Here is a 19,487-nt window from a genome sequence, read left to right as displayed (position 1 = left end):
CATAGGATTAATTTCGAAAAACAGTGAACATTCACAAAGGATCTTAATTACAATTTTAGCTTGTTGTTAGAAGTACAAATAGTCTTGCAAAAGTATTCCCATTTAAACCACTAGCATTAAATAGGAGCTGCATTCATCCTATTTACTTTTTTATCTATCAATCTGTCAACATATACTTGTATGTATGTATATATGTATGTATGTATGTTTGATTCACAAAGGTTCCTACATGGCTTGATAGATCTAGACCAAACTAGGTATACATACCCTTCATGACCCAACAAAAAAGACTGGTGGAGTTTGGGACAGACTGATAGAGGATAATGGGAGCTTTAGCATAGCCACATCCAGAGAGCCGTGTGAATCCCAACAACAGTGGAGCAGGACCAAACTTGGCACACATACTCATCCTCACCAACATAAAATACTGGCAGGGTTTGGCAGGGAGATGGCAATGGATAATGGGAGTCCACCTGCATCCAGAGGGCCATATTAATACTACCAACAATGCATCTGGACCAAACATGGCACACATACCTAACGTGACCAATGTAAAATACATGAAAATTAAAATACAGGGTGTTTTTTCTGTCTCCAATGGCTTACTGTTTAATTCTGCTCAGTGTATAGACTGGGTCTTTCTTTGTGGAATTTTGAATCTCATAGGATACAGGCAGTTCCCGAATTACAAACATCAAACTTACAAATGACTCATAGTTAAGAACTGGAAGTGAAAGAAATATGCTTCCCGGAAGAGAAATTCTCTCCTGAAAAGTTATGGGGGAAAGAAGTCTCAACTGAAATTTTCTCACAAATTCAACTTAAGAACAAACTATACAGAACCTATCTTGTTTGTAAATTGGGGACTGCCTGTAATGGAAGTGAAAAACATTACTTTCCAGGCTGTTACATCAGACACTGAACTACTAAGGTAAGAAATTTGAAAGGCACATAAGGCTGACTTTCTGCCTTGGGTTTCCATTTGTAAGCATCTTCTCAAAAGTTGTCAAAATTCCATTATCATCCATATCTTCCCAACAGAGAGAGTTGAAAACGCAGATTCCCATTCCATACATGTAGAGAAGATTATCATAGGCACTTACTTTTAATCTTGCACCAACATTTAGTTGGATGCAGTGATGAAGGTGAGTAAATGTTAGGAAGATCTGATCCTGGGCTTCCATTTTAACCTGGATGTAAGTGTTCAGCGAAATGCTAATAGGCTGGAAAGGAGGTGCATGAATATGACAGCTAGTGTCCCACCAGTTCCAATGTTTCTGTCTGGTTCCCTTGTCATCAAAGTAGGATCCAGTACAAAGGTTCAGATTTACCCTGTTCAAAGAAACCAAATTAATTCAGATTGATAGCAACTTTTATGTTTCTGGTAAGAAAAAACAAATAGGGCATCAAAATTCCCAGCCATAATCACCTCAAAACACACCAGTCACTCAAGTTAACTCATCAGTCCCTCACTTCTCGTAACATAGCTTACAATTTACAAGAACTGAAACTGGGCTACCAAGCTCAATTGTAGGCAAACTAGAACATATTCTTTGGCAGAAGAATCCAATGATAGAAGAATACAGAAAGAAATCAAAATAGCATCTGGTTAGATAAAAGTAGGAATGACTTCGCTGGTTGTACGTGCTATTCAGTCTTTAAGGAGATTATTTTACAACTCATGAGAGGCATCAGCAAAAACAAAATAATAAACTTGTTTCAAGAAATAGAAATTTTCTACTAAAGTAAGAAGTGCAGTGACTATTCGCATAAACAATTATATGCACATTATTTTCTAGTTGTCTGTCTATCTTCGATTCCACCTTGGGGGAAATAAGGGAAGGGTCTTAGCAAGCATTTTAGCTCCCAGTTTATCTCAGGCACTACTTCTGAGTTTGGATGCTTAAAAATGTACGGAGCATTTAGAGTAGATGGAAAGAGGAGCTGCCAAGGAAGAAGCCATTGCAACATCAATAGACAGAGGGAGATGTACTGTGGAGAGACAGTGTTATCAGCAAAGCAAAAAAGTTTCCATTAATGTTGGTTTCCCCTAAACTGCCCCCCAACCCAAAGAGTCTGGATAACCTTGGCAAGAGATTTCCTGGGCTGAAAATGTTGTTTCTTAAGGCAAAGTCAGAAAACATCCTGGATTCAGGACCTGATTTGGAATGAATATGCTCTTCTAGCTTGTATTATTAGAGATGTGGCTGGCTGAAGCTGGGGCAGGGTAACCTCTCACTACAGCTAGGCATGTTTCTACCTTGTCTTAAAAAGGCTATCGTGACACCACTATTGCAAAAAACCCTCCCTGGATCCTACTATCCTGGAGAACTGTTGGCCAATCTCAATATCCCTCTTTGGGGCAATGTACCAGAGCACGTGATGACTTTCCAGCTCCAGGCATTCATAGAAACAGATTATCTAGATCCATTTCAGATCTAGATTCGAGCCTGACTATGAGGCAGAGACAGCTTTAGTTATATTGGAGATGATCTATGCAGGGAGCTATGCTGCAGGAGTTTGTCCTTGATGCTTTTGCTGGACTTTTCAGTGGCTTTCAATACCATTTTAATCATAGTATCCTTCTGGGTTGCCCCTCTGAGACGGGACTTGGGATACTATTTTAGACACATTCTGGTCTTTCTTGGAGGAGTGGACTCAGAAGATAGTGCTGGGGTTGACACCCTGGCCATTATCATGTGGTGTTCCTCAGGGCTTGGCTTTGTCCCTCATGATATTTGATATTTACATAAAGCTACTCAGAGGCCATCTGGAATTTGGGGGTTCAATATCATCAGCATGCTGATGACACACAACTGACTCTCCTTTCAAATGAATGAGGACTTGGGAGACAGTCTTCAGGAAGTGAGAGAAATCTGCCCCCTAGGAAGGGAAATTCACTCCTGAAAGAGATATCATGGGGAAAAGGTGTATCCATTGAAGCTTTATCACCAATTCTTGTTTCCACAAGGAGCTAAGTTTTGCACAATCCAGTTCTCATAGGGATAGAAAGGGAGGAGAAATCTGAACAGGGACACAGACAACCAAGCAAACATTCTTTCCTATGCTATCCAAAGCTTACACACACACACGTAATATAGCCAGAGTGACACTTAAAATGTACTTGTTCCAACTTATAAACAAATTCAACTTAATAACAAAGCTACAGAATCTATCCTGTTTGTAAAATGGGGACTATCTGTATGTATGTTTTATGTGTGATAAAAAGAAATAATTCATCTTGTTCTGAGTAACTTAAATAAGCTTTGATCATCTTCGTGTCAGGAAAATTGTGCACACGCGATTTTAGATAATCTCAAGTAAAAGTAAATACATTTCAATAAAGTTTTTAAAAACCAACAAGATATTGTAATTATTAAAAAGCTATTTACTCCAATTCCATTTGGAAGGAATTTTTGAAGGCTAACTTGCTACTTACCAGATTGTTCCTTTTTGACGGTAACATGTTGCATAACCCTGATTTGCGAAGAATGCCAGAACTTCATGTGAACTGCTGTCATGAAGAACGATGTATGTGAACTGACTACCTTTTACATAGATTATAAGGATAGCAATATTACCTGAGGGGTAGCTGATAAAAAGTTAAGGAAAGGAAAAACATCTTAAGAGCTGTAATTCATCTTAATATTATATTAACTACACAATGATTCCTCATTCTTTATAGATACAGGACTCAGAAATTATCACTTTAAACAACTGCATTAATAATTATTTAAATTTAGTATGAATTGAAACATTTAACTTATTAGTGTTAATGCTTATTATAAAATTTGAAAGAGTAATGTGTTGATTGTTATTCACATATTGCTTTATTAAAGGAGGCTGGAAGGAGTGCTGTCTCATGCTTATGAAGGTGAGAGAACATTTCCACCCTGGTTTTTTTTTAATGAAACAAGGCTAATGTGTCAGAATTTATACCAACTTTGCAAAAAATTAGATAAATATTTTTTACTGGATTACAGTGATAGAGTTATAAATGAGAAAATTGTAGCGATAGAATAAAACAAAGATGTATATAAAATCTTTAAATTACTTTCACTATCCTTAGTTAAAATGGAATTACAGTATATACTTTCTGTTCCAATATATGGTAGTTAAATGTGAGATCCACTACACCAAAATAGCAAGGATTTCTTTTAAAATTAAATGTTTGTTTGTTATTTATTTATTTACCACATTTATATCCCACCCTACTCAACCCCGAAGAGTACTCGGGGCAACTTTACAAAGAAAACAATTAAATGCCATATATTAATACATTGGTAAATAAATAAAAACTTTAAAACCAAACCCATGAAAAACATAGCATTAAAACATCAATTAAAATTGTGTGATCCAAATCATATTCCAGAGCTGGTCCAAGTCACCATTGTATTAATTTGTAGTCTAATATTGCACTACTCCTGTTACTGGCTGAATGCCTGATCCCAGTGCCATGTTTTCAGTTTTTTCTGGAAGGTCAGTGGGATGGGGCAGATCTAATTTCACCCGGGGGGGGGGGGGGGGAGGTTCATAGGTGAGCGGCCACCACTGAAAACGTCCTGTCTCTCGTCCCCACCAGTCACACCTACGAGGGGGGCGGGACCAAGAACAGGACCTCCCCCAATTATCTTAACCTCCAAGGCGGGTCATAGAGGGAGATACGTTCGGACAGGTAAGCTGGACCAAAACCGTTTAGGGATTTATAGACTAAAGCCGGCATTTTGAATTGTGCTTGGATGCAACACTGGCAGCCAGTGGAGCTAACGTAGCAAGGGTTGTATGCTTCCTGTACGCTGCTCCAGTGAGCAATCTCTTATTTATCAAAAATAAAAATATGATGTTTCCTCAACAGGTTTAAACTGTGTAAATTACCATTCCAACATTTATAAAACCAAATGCATATTTACCCCATAATGGCCATGCTGTACTATCTGTAATAGTAAAAGGCACAAGAAGAGACTTCAAGCTTTCAAGACATTGTAGAATTAAGACAGAACTATAGCATTCATGAATAGTAGGAGTAAATAATTTATCTATTTTATTGATTTATTTACTGCCTTTATATCCTGCCCTTCTCACCCCGAAGGGGACTCAAGGTGGCTCACAACAGAAAGCACAATTCAATGCTCTCTCTCTCTCTCTCTCTCTCTCTCTCTCTCTCTCTCTATATATATATATATATATGAAATAAAACCAACCATATACATTAAAACCAAATAAATAAAAACATATCAATCTTAAAATAAGTTAATTAAAACCATGCAATCCAAAGGCATATTCCAGGAGCCATTCCCGTCATCAATTGCACTATTCCATAATTACTTATTGCACTATTACTATTCAAAGGCTTGGTCCCACATCCATGTCTTCACTTTCTTCCTGAAGATCAAGAGGGAGGAAACTATTCTAATTTCACTGGGGAGGGAGTCCCATAGCCAAGGGGTCACCACTGAGAAGGCCCTGTCTCTTGTCACCACCAGCCACGCCTGCGAAGGAGGCGGGATCGAGAGCAGGGCCTCCCCGGATTATCTTAACCTCCAAGTAAATAACAGGTAATCCAAAAAGTAGAAAGAGACCCACATTCACCTTTTTACCAACTGGACAAATAACACTGACGTATGTCACCAATCTTAATTATAAAGTGATTAAAACTATCTTTAAAATATATTTGCTTGGAAAAATAGATGGATATGATAGAGGCAATGTCATCATATATCTGGGAACACCAAGACTGAACGAAATGTTCCAGATTTTGTAACCATGTCCACTTTCATGCTGGAATTGGAGAACAAGTATAACAAGTCTCCAGTCATGCAAAGATACTATAGAAAATATTCTGGGATAAACAAAATGTTTGTGGTATTCCAAACTAAAATCAGAAAGAATGGAAACAAAATCAGTGGGTCTTTTAAATCAGTCGGGATGCATCCATTGCTAACTTAATTGTTAATTCTTCTCTGTCTAAAAGCCTAATTACTGCTGGATATTAAACTTGGCCTGTTCCATCTGGAAAGAAAAGAAAGAATATCCTTCCATTAGGATAGTATCTCTTCACAGGATTGTTAGTATGGCAAATCTGAGGAGAAAGCAGAAGAAAGTAGAGGGAAATGCCCATTAGTAGTCTTTCCAGGACACAGAGCAAGTGTTAAACAGAAAAGTAATTCTCAACCTAGGGTCTGGGAACCCCTTGAGGGCTGCAATGTTGTCACAAGTGTCCATGAAGGATTGAAGAAATGTTATGATTTTTTGCTGTTAAATTTGAATGAATACCCCAAAAGTGGACAATCTGAAAGAAAAGTTGCTGCTGCTGCTGTTGTTACTATTAATACTTATTAAGGTCTTTGCTTCTTCCACAACACTGATGTTTGTCCCCCCATCAGGCAACGCTGATGAAATCTTTCCAAGAGTCAAGAGTGGATAAGAGTTCATTCTGTTACTGTTTCATCACAGTTCTCAATTAAGCGTTCCTGGGCAGTCCATGAGCATCACAATATTTAAGTGCATCACAATTCATTATAAAAAATATACTCACCTTTAATTGCTCTGCTTTGAATTCCACGTCTATATCCAGTAGTTCTTTGGGGGAAGGACGAAGCTTTTTAGGGGGCATTTTGGGTTTTGGTGGATGGTCTGATAATTTGAATTTCATTTTGACACCTGAAATAATGTTGGAAGATGAATCAAACAATATGAAATTTTAGTAAGTAACACCTATAGCAAGGAATTTCTTTTCTCTCCCCCCCCCCCCCCCGCAACTCCCCAAAATGGAAACTGATGCAAGAGAGAAATTAAACTTCAACAGCAACACGTACTGCAATCTTTACTCATTCACCTGCATCTTCAGGAGGGGTTGTTTTGTTCCAACTTTCTATATGGAGATTAGAGGGAATAGTAAACTGGGAGGAATTTCAATAAAGGCAGTCCCTAAATTATGAATAAGATAGGTTTTATTTAGGTTTGTTCTTAAGTTGAATTTGTATGTAAGTTGGAACAGGTAGATTTTAGGGTTAACTCCAGCCTCTCTCTATATATATATATAGATAGAGGGGGGGGGGGATGGATGGATAGATAGATAGAAAGATAGATGGATGGATGGATGGATGGATGGATGGATATATAGATAGAAGCTTTGGCTAGCATAGGGGAGAGCTGACACCCCTGTGGTGTTTGTTTTGCCACCTGTGCCCCTGTTCAGAAGATTTCCCCTCACTTTCTATCCATATGATAATTGGATTGTGAAAATTTTGGCTCCTTGTGAAAACAAGGATTGGCAATAAAGCTTCAGTAAAGGTAAAAGGTAAAGGTAGTCCCCTGACATTAAGTCCAGTCATGTCTGACTCTGGGGTGTGGTGCTCATCTCCATTTCTAAGCCGAAGAGCCAGCGTTGTCCGTAGACACCTCCAAGGTCATGTGGCTGGCATGACTGCATGGAGCGCCGTTACCTTCCCGCCGGAGCGGTACCTATTGATCTACTCACATTTGCATGTTTTCGAACTGCTAGGTTGGCAGAAGCTAGGGCTGACAGCGGAAGCTCACGCCGCTCCCCGGAATCGAACCTGCGACCTTTCGATCAACAAGCTCAGCAGCTCAGTGCTTTAAGCCACTGCGCCACCGGGGGCTCAGTAGAGACCCCTTTTTCCCATTATAAGTCTTTCAGGGGTAAATTTCCCTTTCTCTCATTTCCTGATGTCCCGCCCCCATTTGTAACTATGAGTTGTTTATCAGTCAGTTCTTTGTAACTTCGAGACTGCCTGTAGTAAGGAATGTGGCAAAAATTGTTGTGTGGATTTTGGGATTTTGCTAGATTTAATACTCACATGTGCCAAATTTCATATATTGTTCAAATATCTCTCTGTACCTCTCAAAACCCAGCTCTTGTAACCTAAGAAAGCAATATGTCAAAATAAATGGTTAAAACTAATTTTTTCTCCAAACAACAGTCTTCTGGATCATAAATCCATACATATATGAACAGTGTTAAGTTGGAAAAAACAGTGGGAAGAAGGTGTATACTGGACAGAGAAATGGTGTGCATCCAAAGCAGACTCTAATTCTTGGAATCTCTTTCCCCTATCTGTCTTCCATTACCACATCCGGAAGGACATTCAGATCTCTGGAACCAGAAACTGGCTCAGGAGAGAACACATAGTTGAATTTACCACCGCCACCACCACCACCCCGCAGTAACTTTGTGTGATTGTTTAACTTATAGACCACACCAGTAGTGTGGGCATGTGCTTATTTATGCTAATCTTTTATTAGTAGGCATAGATACCAGTGTAGCACTGACTTTTAGAAAGCAATTCTAAAATCCATATTGGAGGATTTGTGGGTGTCTGCTTCTCTCCTGGCTTTACATTTCTAGGACTTAAAAGTTACACTGTCAAAAGTTACACTGGCCTTCTCTCTGAAAACACCGGGAAAACAAGTTACACCAATCCCTTCTAACTAATTTCTGACTGTTGAGGCTGAAATACTTATTTTATGGTGAATATCTTCAAAATGATGTCTGAAGATAGATTCATCTTCTGAGTGCATGGAAATGTAGGAATATTGATGGATTACAAATACAATTCTAGCAGGGTGGTTTCTGGTTGGTTTGTTTTTTCCATTATTTTTAGTCATTACTGTATGGGTATCTTGGATTTTCAAAATCACTGGTAATTTAGCAGTCCTAGTGAGAAGCTGCTTGGGGAGCTGCTTTAAGTCTCCTTTGTGAAGAGGAAACGTGGGAAGATGATGATAATAACAATAATATTTATTTATTTATTTAGGGCATTTGTATCCTGTCCTATCTCTACCTCTGCAGAGGAACTCAGGGCAGCTAATAATAATAATAATAATGTAGAGGAAAACTGGGTTATTTTGACAGCCTAGTGAAAAAAGCGATTGAGTAATTTGCGGGAACAGAAGAGTTGATCTCCATCTACTTACTCCTCTTTCAGAAGCTTTCTAGTCTTGCTGTCCATCAGTGCTTGTGAAATATGATGATGGGGGGTGATATCTATCTGACTTTCTGCGATGTTGCTTTCCATAAGCTCCTGTATTACACACTGGAAAACATCCTTGTAAGTCCTGCAACAAATAAACTACAAAACAGAATATTTCAGTTTGGATACTGAACTACTATTTCTGTTGCTATTACTTCTTCTGTCATCACACTATCTTAGCTGCTTGTTTAATGTTCTTGTTTGTCCGCCCCCCCCCCCTCCCTTCCCTATGCCACTTTCCTCTTATGACAGGTACTGAATCCAAAGTACACAATTGTTTTGCTGGGAGGAAGGAGAGGGAAGGAGGGCAGAATCTTGCTTTCCCTAAGGAAAAAGCAAGCTTCTTCTAGCATGTGTGTTCTTCAGTAATTTTTGTCATCTTGATCACACACTAATGTTGCTTGGCCACATATGTTCTATTTTCATCTGTGAAATGTTGGAGAGTATGACCAACTGAAATTTAGGACTGAGTTTTTAACCATTTAATAACCTCTGGGTTTGCAATTTTGTTTACACATGCATTTGTTAGTTCTTTGCAATCTGGAAAGCAATATTTGTTCTTGGTTGCAGTAAGCCATTGCAGGACCATGTGTGTGTGTGTACGTGTGAAGAAAAACCTTGTGGTGTTAATTATCTAATACAGCTGGGAAAGTAGGTCAACCAGCAAGATTGAACCACACCCAATGGTGTATATCTGTATGGGCTTTTACAGTGTGGGTGTAGGTGGTTGTTGGTGGGTTTGAGTAATGGAGAGCTGGTGGATGCTGGAGAAGCCACTCTGAAGGAGGCTATGGTGACATAGCTACGGTATTTATCCAAGGTTTATTTTTGCTCTCTATTCTGCTGTAAGATGAAGATGCCTTATTTTGTGGACTATGTATGTTTCTTGCATTTTTTGATTTTTGTATGCAAGTTTATATCTCTGCTAAGTAAAGAGTAAAGAATTTTCTGTTTCATTTTTTTACTCTGGCCTGTGAGTCTTTTTGCATTTGGATTTTGGCCACTGGGCAAAATTCGCTGCTGCGCAACAGACATTTTGTTTGGAATTGTGAGAGGGAGTTCCAAGCTGCATTATATGGCAGTGTAGATGGGGCCCAAGAGAAAGAAGTTGATAACATGTTTTTATAACTTCATCAGTTGCAGAGTGAAGAGATGCACTCTGAGTATTGATGAAGTAGACTTAAGTTTATAAAAGCTTATGCTATCAATTCTTTTTTCTTTCACTTGCAAAGGTGCTCTACGATGCATTTATATGCTGATCCAAATTAACACAGCTGTCTTTAAATAGAACATTTGTAGGCAGTGTAAATCAAGAAACTGTGCTGTCATTTCAACCATTTAGCTGATAGAACTAGGAAACTTAACAATGAAATGGGATCGCCACAATGCAGCAATCCTGGGTTTAGTGACTCCCGAGGAAGCAAATATTAAAGAAGCTCAGTATTTCCCTATCCCAGTGGTTCTCAACCTGCGGGTCCCCAGATATTTTGGTCTTCAACTCCCAGAAATCCTAACAGCTGGTAAACTGGCTGGGATTTCTGGGAGTTGTAAGCCAAAACACCTGGGGACCCACAGGATGAGAACCACTGCCCTATACTGAGCTCTTTCAATGAGTCCCAATGCTGGACATAGTTTGCCAGAAAGACAAGCTAGTGAGACAGACACACTAGAGAATACACAATTGGTATTCCAAAGCTTTCCACATCAGTGAGGGGCAAGCCGTCTCATCCTGAGATGCTTGGTCCTTTGGTTAACAGGAGACCAGGCCCTGAGATCTCGCATGCCATTGCCTACTAGCCCTTTGAAAGACAACCTCTTGCCTTGTAGGTTTCAACCAGCTTCTCTGACCCATGAAGGATCTGTGGAAATGTAGGATTCATGCTGGGCTATTATGGATTAATCCCACTGCTATCTCTGATCAGAGAAAAGAAATTAATTCCCCCAACCCTCACATATTTGTTATTGGTTGGTAGAGCACAGCAGGGGCATCACTTTTCTGAGTCATATCTCTGATTAGGGTGTTGAGAAAACAGCAGAAATATAAGGAAAGAGCCCCTCAACCAGTTTCATAGTTGGTTTAACTCTCTGTTCAGTGAAGACAACGGGGAAATGACATAGTACACATAGTCTTTCCTCTAGATGACATTTAGACCACAACGGATGTGGAAGAGGTCTGTTGAGCTGGCATGACTCCATTCTTCAGTTACTGCCCTAACTGACCAGAGGGCTTTTTTCCTTATCAATACTGTACAGTCTCGCTTATCCAACATAAACGGGCTGGCAGAGCGTTAGATAAGCAAAAATGTTGGATAATAAGGAGGGATTAAGGAAAAGCCTATTACATTATGATTTTACCAATTAAGCACCAAAACATCATATTTTACAACAAATCAACAGAAAAATACACAATAATGTTATGGAGTAATTACTGATTTACTAAATTAGCACCAAAACATTGCAATATATTGAAACACCTGTGGATTCGGGTGGGAGGCAGGCTGTGTTGGATAATACAGAACATTGGATGAGTGAAGGTTGGATAAGTGAGACTCTGCTGTAATATTAATCCTGAACCTGTAACGGTTTTTGGAAACTTAATTGCTTATAATTATTCATAAAGATCATACACACTTTATCCATTTTTTCTGGCCTCTCCTCCAATTCTTCTGGTGTTGGTAAAGGCTTTAGGAGAGTGGTACAAAACTCACAGCAGCCAAGGTGGCAAAGGTCAGTAACCGAATGACCCTCAAATTGAGAAAGAAAAAATCAAAGAGTTGTTATAAAACACTTCTAAAAGTACTTATTCACTGGTGAACACATGAATCTTTCAATTAATTGGATTATTTTTGGCATTTACATGTTAAGAACTAATACAATATAACGAGAACTCGTACAATATAACAAGGCTAAATTTGGATGCCCCAAAACTAATGATTTCATATACCAAAAACTTCACACTGCACTTTGGGGGCAGGGGATTAAAGTTAATGGGCATTTTCTACAGAAAGCTAAAAATGTCCATCTAGTCATGATTTTGAGTCTTCTGTATGGTTTTCCTGCTATCAAATTTCTTCTTCTCCTGTATTTTGAGCTCCTACAGCTATACCCTTATGGCCTGATTATGATCTAAGATATTATATAAATATGTATTTTGATGCATTACGGCCATAAATTGGAGAAGAACTATCAGACAGTGAGCGCGAGGTTCATAGACTAGTACGAACCCTCACGATCTCTTCGATCATCCGGAGAGGCCCTTCTCTTGCTCCTGCCTTCATCGCAGGCGTGTCTTGTGGGGACGAGGGAGAGGACCTTCTCTGTGGCCCCCCGGACCCGGGAACTCGCTCCCCAGAGAGGTTAGGCAAGCCCCCACTCTGGCAGTCTTCAGAAAGAGCTTGAAAACTTGACTGTTCCAGTGTGCCTTCACTGAATGAATGTACAATAATCCCTTGACCTGACCAATTCTTGAAGAATGCCTTCGGAAGCACTTTATTTCATCCGACCGTGCAATCAACACAACTTTAACCTACAGGTCCCCTATCCAGACATATTACACTGCAGTCTCACCCAGTGTTTTAAATTATTAATCCTATTTAAATTGGTCCTGCCTACAGTGTTTGATCTCTGTTAAATGTTGTGATTTTATATTGTTGATGTGTTATTTATAATTGGTTTCTGTATTGTATTTTTATTTTTACATTTTATTGCTGTGTTTAGTTATATTAATGTATTGTGTTGTTGGGCTTGGCCTCATGTAAGCCTCCCCAAGTCCCCATGGGGAGATGGTGGCGGGGTATAAATAAAGTTTATTATTATTGTTGTTATTGTTGTTTGTTAGTTTTGTTCCTTGTGTAAATATGTGTCCCTGTATGTTTTGCTTTTGTGTTTATGTTTTTTTACCTGTAGCAGTTTTTTTTAGCAGTAGAGTAGTATTGGTAGCGGTTAGAATTTAGATGAGTAATTAAAAACAAAACAAAACCACTACAACTTTTAGGGGCCGGAATAGCACTGCAGGCTAAACCACTGTGCTGCAGAAAAATCCTGCCAATCAAAAGGTCGCCAGTTCGAGCCTGGGTTGGGGTGAGCAACCGCTGTTATCCCCAGCTCGCCTGCCCACCTAGCATGACGAAAGCAGAAATAGGTATCGCTTTTAGCGAGGTGGTAATAAAGGCACCCTTAAGGGCATCGACTGGATGAAAGCTCCTCAGCATGGAAAATGGATCATTTCTCATTTTTTTAAAAAGGCAATAGCTTTATTCCTGATTAAAGCTCACATTGCCCTCTGCACAAAAAAACCAAATGTACAAAATGTGTTCAGCTGCATATTGGAAAAATGCCTTTAGTGACTTTTAAGTTTTCATTTTAGAAAGCTGTGTTAACAGCACTTCCAGACAAATACATTTATATTTTCAGGATATGGAGAACAATCATGTAGGAACCAATGATACTGCAAGGCATACGTTTCAAAAGATCACAAATGATTTTCGAGCTCTAGGAGCAAAGCTAAAAGAATGTAATGTACAGGTGGTCTTTTCATCCCTCCTCCCTGTTGTAAGACACGGACCCACAAGAGCCAGAAAAATAGTACAGGTCAATGACTGGCTTAGAAAATGGTGTCAGGAGGAACGCTTTGGCTTCCTCGACCATGGCCTGCTTTTCCAGGAGGATGGCCTACTGGCAAGGGATGGGGTGCATCTCACACAAGTAGGAAAACACCTTTTTGCTCACAGACTTGCAAACCTCATTAGACGCACTTTAAACTAGGTCCACCGGGGGAGGGGGACAACAGCCTTGCGAACACTACTTTACCCATAATGTCTGGGAATCGCCAGAAGGCTAAACGGAGGGCTGCACAAACACAACAAGGACCAAGTACCAAAAGCACAATAATCCCAATTAAACAGCTCAAGGGAAGATCCCAGGGGCTCACATGTCTTTACACTAATGCACAGAGCATGGGAAATAAACAAGACGAACTCCAACTTTTAGCACAACACCACAAATATGATATCATAGGGATCACTGAAATCTGGTGGGATGACTCCTATCGCTGGAATGTAGATATCGAGGGGTATAACCTCTTTCACAGAAACCGAACAAAGGGGAGAGGAGGCGGAGTAGCCTTATATGTCAAAAACTCTTATGCTGCAGAAGAGATTCAAGACAGCAATCTGGGAAACCAGCTTGAAATCATCTGGATAAGAATCAAGGGAACTGGGACTCAAAAAGATGTCGTTGTAGGCGTCTACTACAGACCCCCAAGCCAGGAGGAAGAACTTGATGAAGTCTTCTGCCAACAGTTGACCAAACAGGCACAGAAAAGAGATGTAGTAGTCATGGGCGATTTCAACTATCCCGATATTTGCTGGAAAACAAACTCGGCCAAGAGTACAAGGTCCAACAAATTCCTCGCTTGCCTTGCAGACAATTTCATGATCCAGAAGGTAGAAGAGGCAACAAGGGGATTGGCTACTCTTGATCTCATCCTAACAAATGCGGAGGACCTGATCGATGCGGTCGAAGTGGTAGGATCCTTAGGGGCAAGTGACCATGTGCTCCTGCAATTTGAGGTACAAAGGAAGGCCGAAACTAAGACAAGTCAAACCCGCATTTTGGACTTTAGGAGAGCTGATTTCCAAAAAATGAAGGAAACGCTGAGCGGCATTCCGTGGACACAGATACTAAAAGACAAGGGAGTTACGGATGGATGGGAATTTCTCAAGAGTGAAATACTCAAGACGCAATTGTAAACCGTGCCAACAAAGAGAAAAAATAGGACAAGTGCAAAGAAGCCAGAATGGATGTCCAAAGAACTTCTAACTGTGCTAAGACACAAAAGAGACATGCACAAGAAGTGGAAAAAGGGAGAAATCACCAAAGAAGAATTCAAACAATTAGCCAACACCTGTAGGGAAAAGGTCCGCAAGGCTAAAGCACAAAATGAGCTCAGGCTTGCCAGGGACATTAAAAACAATAAAAAGGGCTTCTATTCTTATGTCAGTAGAAAAAGGAAAAACAAGGAGGCGATAGGACCTCTTCGCGGAGAAGATGGGGCAATGCTGACAGGGGATAGGGAAAAGGCAGAACTACTTAATGCCTTCTTTGCCTCGGTCTTCTCACAAAAAGAGAGTCTTCAACCTCAGCAAGATGGAGTGGATGAGGGATTGGAGGACATCCAACCCCAAATTGGGAAAGAAGTCGTCCAGGAATACCTGGCCACTCTTAATGAGTTCAAGTCCCCAGGGCCAGATCAACTACACCCCAGAGTATTGAAGGAACTAGCGGAAGTCATTTCGGAACCACTGGCAACCATCTTTGAGAGTTCTTGGAGAACGGGAGAAGTTCCAGCAGATTGGAGGAGGGCCAATGTGGTCCCAATCTTCAAGAAGGGAAAAAAGGATGACCCAAACAACTACCGTCCGGTCAGCCTCACGTCGATACCGGGCAAGATTTTGGAAAAGATTGTTAAGGAAGCGGTCTGCAAACACTTAGAAACAAATGCAGTCATCGCTAATAGTCAACATGGATTTATCAAAAACAAGTCATGCCAGACTAATCTGATCTCTTTCTTCGATAGAGTTACAAGCTGGGTAGATGCGGGGAATGCCGTGGATGTAGCGTACCTGGATTTCAGTAAGGCCTTCGACAAGGTCCCCCATGACCTTCTGGCAAGGAAACTAGTCCAATGTGGGCTAGGCAAAACTACGGTGAGGTGGATCTGTAATTGGTTAAGTGGACGAACACAGAGAGTTCTCACTAATGCTTCCTCTTCATCTTGGAAAGAAGTGACGAGCGGAGTGCCGCAGGGTTCCGTCCTGGGCCCGGTCCTGTTCAACATCTTTATTAATGACTTAGATGAAGGGCTAGAAGGCATGATCATCAAGTTTGCAGACGACACCAAATTGGGAGGGATAGCCAATAGTCCAGAGGACAGGAGCAGAATTCAAAACGATCTTGACAGATTAGAGAGATGGGCCAAAACTAACAAAATGAAGTTCAACAGTGACAAATGCAAGATACTCCACTTTGGCAGAAAAAATGAAATGCAAAGATACAGAATGGGGGACGCCTGGCTCGAGAGCAGTACGTGTGAAAAAGATCTTGGAGTCCTCGTGGACAACAAGTTAAACATGAGCCAACAATGTGATGTGGCGGCAAAAAAAGCCAATGGGATTTTGGCCTGCATCAATAGGAGCATAGTGTCTAGATCTAAGGAAGTAATGCTACCCCTCTATTCTGCTTTAGTTAGACCACATCTGGAATATTGTGTCCAATTCTGGGCACCACAGTTCAAGAGAGATATTGACAAGCTGGAATGTGTCCAGAGGAGGGCGACTAAAATGATCAAGGGTCTGGAGAACAAGCCCTATGAGGAGCGGCTTGGGGAACTGGGCATGTTCAGCCTGAAGAAGAGAAGGCTGAGAGGAGATATGATAGCCATGTATAAATATGTGAGAGGAAGCCACAGGGAGGAGGGAGCAAGCTTGTTTTCTGCTTCCTTGGAGACTAGGACGCGGAACAATGGCTTCAAACTACAAGAGAGGAGATTCCATCTGAACATTAGGAAGAACTTCCTGACTGTGAGAGCCGTTCAGCAGTGGAACTCTCTGCCCCGGAGTGTGGTGGAGGCTCCCTCTTTGGAAGCTTTTAAGCAGAGGCTGGATGGCCATCTGTCAGGGGTGATTTGAATGCAATATTCCTGCTTCTTGGCAGGGGGTTGGACTGGATGGCCCATGAGGTCTCTTCCAACTCTTTGATTCTATGATTCTATGATTCTAGGTCATACGCCTTAGGACAAGCAAAGGGCCTTTAGACCTTGGGTCCATATTGTAGAGTCTCACCTCATGAGTGTACAGAGTCCGTATTGTCATGTCAGCTTCTTCATCAGGAGAGGAGTCTTCTATGAAGTTGAACAAACGTATTCCAGATATTTTTATAATCTAGATATGAAAACTAATATTTTACATTTTTTAAATTTCATGTTGTTGTACAAACCAAGCAGAATGGTAATACTGGCAGCAACATGCTAAGGTAAACAGGACTCGCATATAAAAAGTACTCTGTAGAAACAGGCTTGCTTTCCAAGTTGTCTAAAAAGTGCAATATGAAACCAGAAAAAAGAAAGCTCATCTAACTAATGTAAGAACCTAAGTATGAAGTTCCAAGAAACCCTTTTAAAGGAACTAAATTACATGAACAAATTCTAAAGGATTCCAAAGTCGTATTTCCAAAGTACACATTTCATTGTTCTTTTAACAAAAGCAATTAATAAAGCATGTTACTGTTAGCTGTTGATAGGGTGACAAGGTTTGTAATGGAGAGTTCTTCAAAATGTTTGCGTAAAAAGTAAGCTCCATAACAAAGATCAGTTTTAGATGCAAAATAAGAGAGGCACATATAGGATATGCATTAAGCCAAGATTAACGTTAAGATGCGTGCATTGGCTATGTATATGTATACTGGATGATGCTTTTAATTATGCTTGTGTTTGCTTGCATGAGTGTTATCTGAAAAGTAAGATTACAAGAGTTTTTTTAAAAAATACAAAGAATGAATATATTTTAATATAGTTTACATGGATTGTAACATAGGTATTACATAATTTTTCCACATAATCACCATTCAGTTCAATACATTTTGTCATCTGTGGGACGAGTTTTTGATGTCCGTGTCATAGAGGTTTCCTTCCGCCTTTTTCAGCCAGTTCATCACTTCGATTTTCACCATGTCATCATCAGAAAAGTGTTCCTTCAATTTAGTGGACAGATGATAGTCACTGGGTGCAAGATTGGGGCTATGAGAGGGGTGGTTTGAAACATCCCAACCAAATGAAGCCAACAAGTCTTGCATTGCATGAGCAGTGACTCCCGCTGCCAGCATCCCACAATATTTGTTTTGCATGGATCTGCAAAGTTTCTTCATGGTCTCACAATACATTCTGTACCCATTTTGTCACATGCTGTCTTGACATTATGTCTTCTCCATAAACTGAAATTATTTCACAATAAATCACAGCGGCGTTCATGCCCTTAGTATTTAGGCAGCGTATTACAGCACAAACTTCACACTTGGAGGGAAACAGAATGAGGTCACTCATCTCTAACCTTCACCACAATGCCGATCAATGAGCTACTGATGACTGGCGGTGCTAGTTTGTTTCCGCTGGCTACATGGCGGTGATACCAACTTCCCCCGAGAAAGTTCCTCGTGAGAGCCAAGTGCATTGTAACCTTACTTTCCAGATAACCCTTGTACATTGGGGCTGATGGGGGGAAATGCCATTTCCCCCCATTAGTTTGAAATTGTTTATTTTGGTAGATGTGTGGCCAGCTGCAGATGGAATGTCAAACTGCCAGAAGCTGCAAGCTAATTCTCTTGAGAGACTTGAGATCTTATCACCTTGGGATAGACTACATTTCTGAGATTCTTTGAATGTGATTCCGTTTGTCTCATTCCATCAGGAACTGTTGTAATACATCTGCAAAGTGTCACAAAAATGGAGTAATTGCAAAAAGGATTCTAATTGTGGGATTTTAAAAATTTAATACGGTTCTGAGGCACTATTTTAATGTGTGGTTGTAAAACCAGTATGCATTCTGTCAGCTACAATCTCGCAAGAATGGTAGTTTGAGACTTCTAGGCTATTTCACTGCTCAATATTAGGGGAAAATAATTTAAAAGTGATTTAGGAAGGCATTAAAATGGATTGGGAGTAGGCAGATTTTTGTAGTGTGATGAGTCAAAGCACTGTACTTTGAAACTGTAAGAATCGGGTGTGATGGGGTCAGTATGCATCCAGTCCTAAAAAAAAAACAAGATGCATACTAATATAAATAGAGTACATCCTCATGTGATAAGGGCCTTGATGTAAAAAGGGAGGAGGGATATCTCCCGGGAAGTTTTGATGAATTGATTTGTGGGGTGGGGGAGCGAGGGGGACGTCCATTTAAAGAGGGAATGCATTTCCTAATTCACAAATGGCAGGGAACCTTATGTAAAAATTGAATTGTTTTAGCTATTAAGGTATTACATAGTTCATTTCTTTCATCCTAAAAACAACCTAGTATTTAAATCAACTGTTACATGGATCTTTTAACTGATTCTATTTTTAATAGGTATTTTTAAATCCAATTTATATATCTGGTTTATGAAATTTATTAGTGTTTTCATATTGATTTCATTATGTATTTAATGTATAGCATCTTTGTGTACTATTATGTAAGCAGCCCCAAGTCCCTATGGGAGATGGTGGCAGGGTATAAATGAAGTTTTAAAAATTTATTTATTTTTAAATAAAATTTTTAGACTTTTAAGAGCTTTTATTTTTTTGAACTAAAGTTTGTCTGTACATAACATTATCTCTGTCTGTCTTGAGAAATCATTGAACTTAAAGCTGCATTAAGAAAATCTTAGAAGAAAGCAATTTCTTCCATTTATGCTCCAAGGTGCACACAATGTGACTAACATTTCAACAAGGGAAGAGTGTGATAATGA

The 19,487-nt window shown here is 39.9% G+C and overlaps 1 protein-coding gene across 1 annotated transcript in view; it reads right to left on the bottom strand.

Annotated features, from left to right (window-relative positions):
* The window catches only part of ERICH6B (glutamate rich 6B), a 30,304-nt gene that overhangs the window by 2,059 nt on the left and 8,758 nt on the right, over positions 1-19,487 (bottom strand). The window contains exons 7-14 of the mRNA XM_067466249.1: positions 16,835-16,893; positions 11,625-11,738; positions 8,938-9,092; positions 7,821-7,885; positions 6,536-6,660; positions 5,991-6,079; positions 3,440-3,592; positions 1,104-1,332 (exon numbers count right to left, since the gene is read on the bottom strand). Coding sequence (XP_067322350.1) covers positions 1,104-1,332; positions 3,440-3,592; positions 5,991-6,079; positions 6,536-6,660; positions 7,821-7,885; positions 8,938-9,092; positions 11,625-11,738; positions 16,835-16,893 — 989 coding nt within the window. The remainder of the gene's footprint in view (positions 1-1,103; positions 1,333-3,439; positions 3,593-5,990; positions 6,080-6,535; positions 6,661-7,820; positions 7,886-8,937; positions 9,093-11,624; positions 11,739-16,834; positions 16,894-19,487) is intronic.

This window comes from Anolis sagrei, chromosome 3, assembly GCF_037176765.1.
Source record: "Anolis sagrei isolate rAnoSag1 chromosome 3, rAnoSag1.mat, whole genome shotgun sequence".
NCBI classification, from domain to species: Eukaryota; Metazoa; Chordata; class Lepidosauria; order Squamata; family Dactyloidae; genus Anolis; species Anolis sagrei.
Note: the sequence above shows the minus strand (reverse complement) of the source record. Positions and strands in the feature narration are given on the sequence as shown.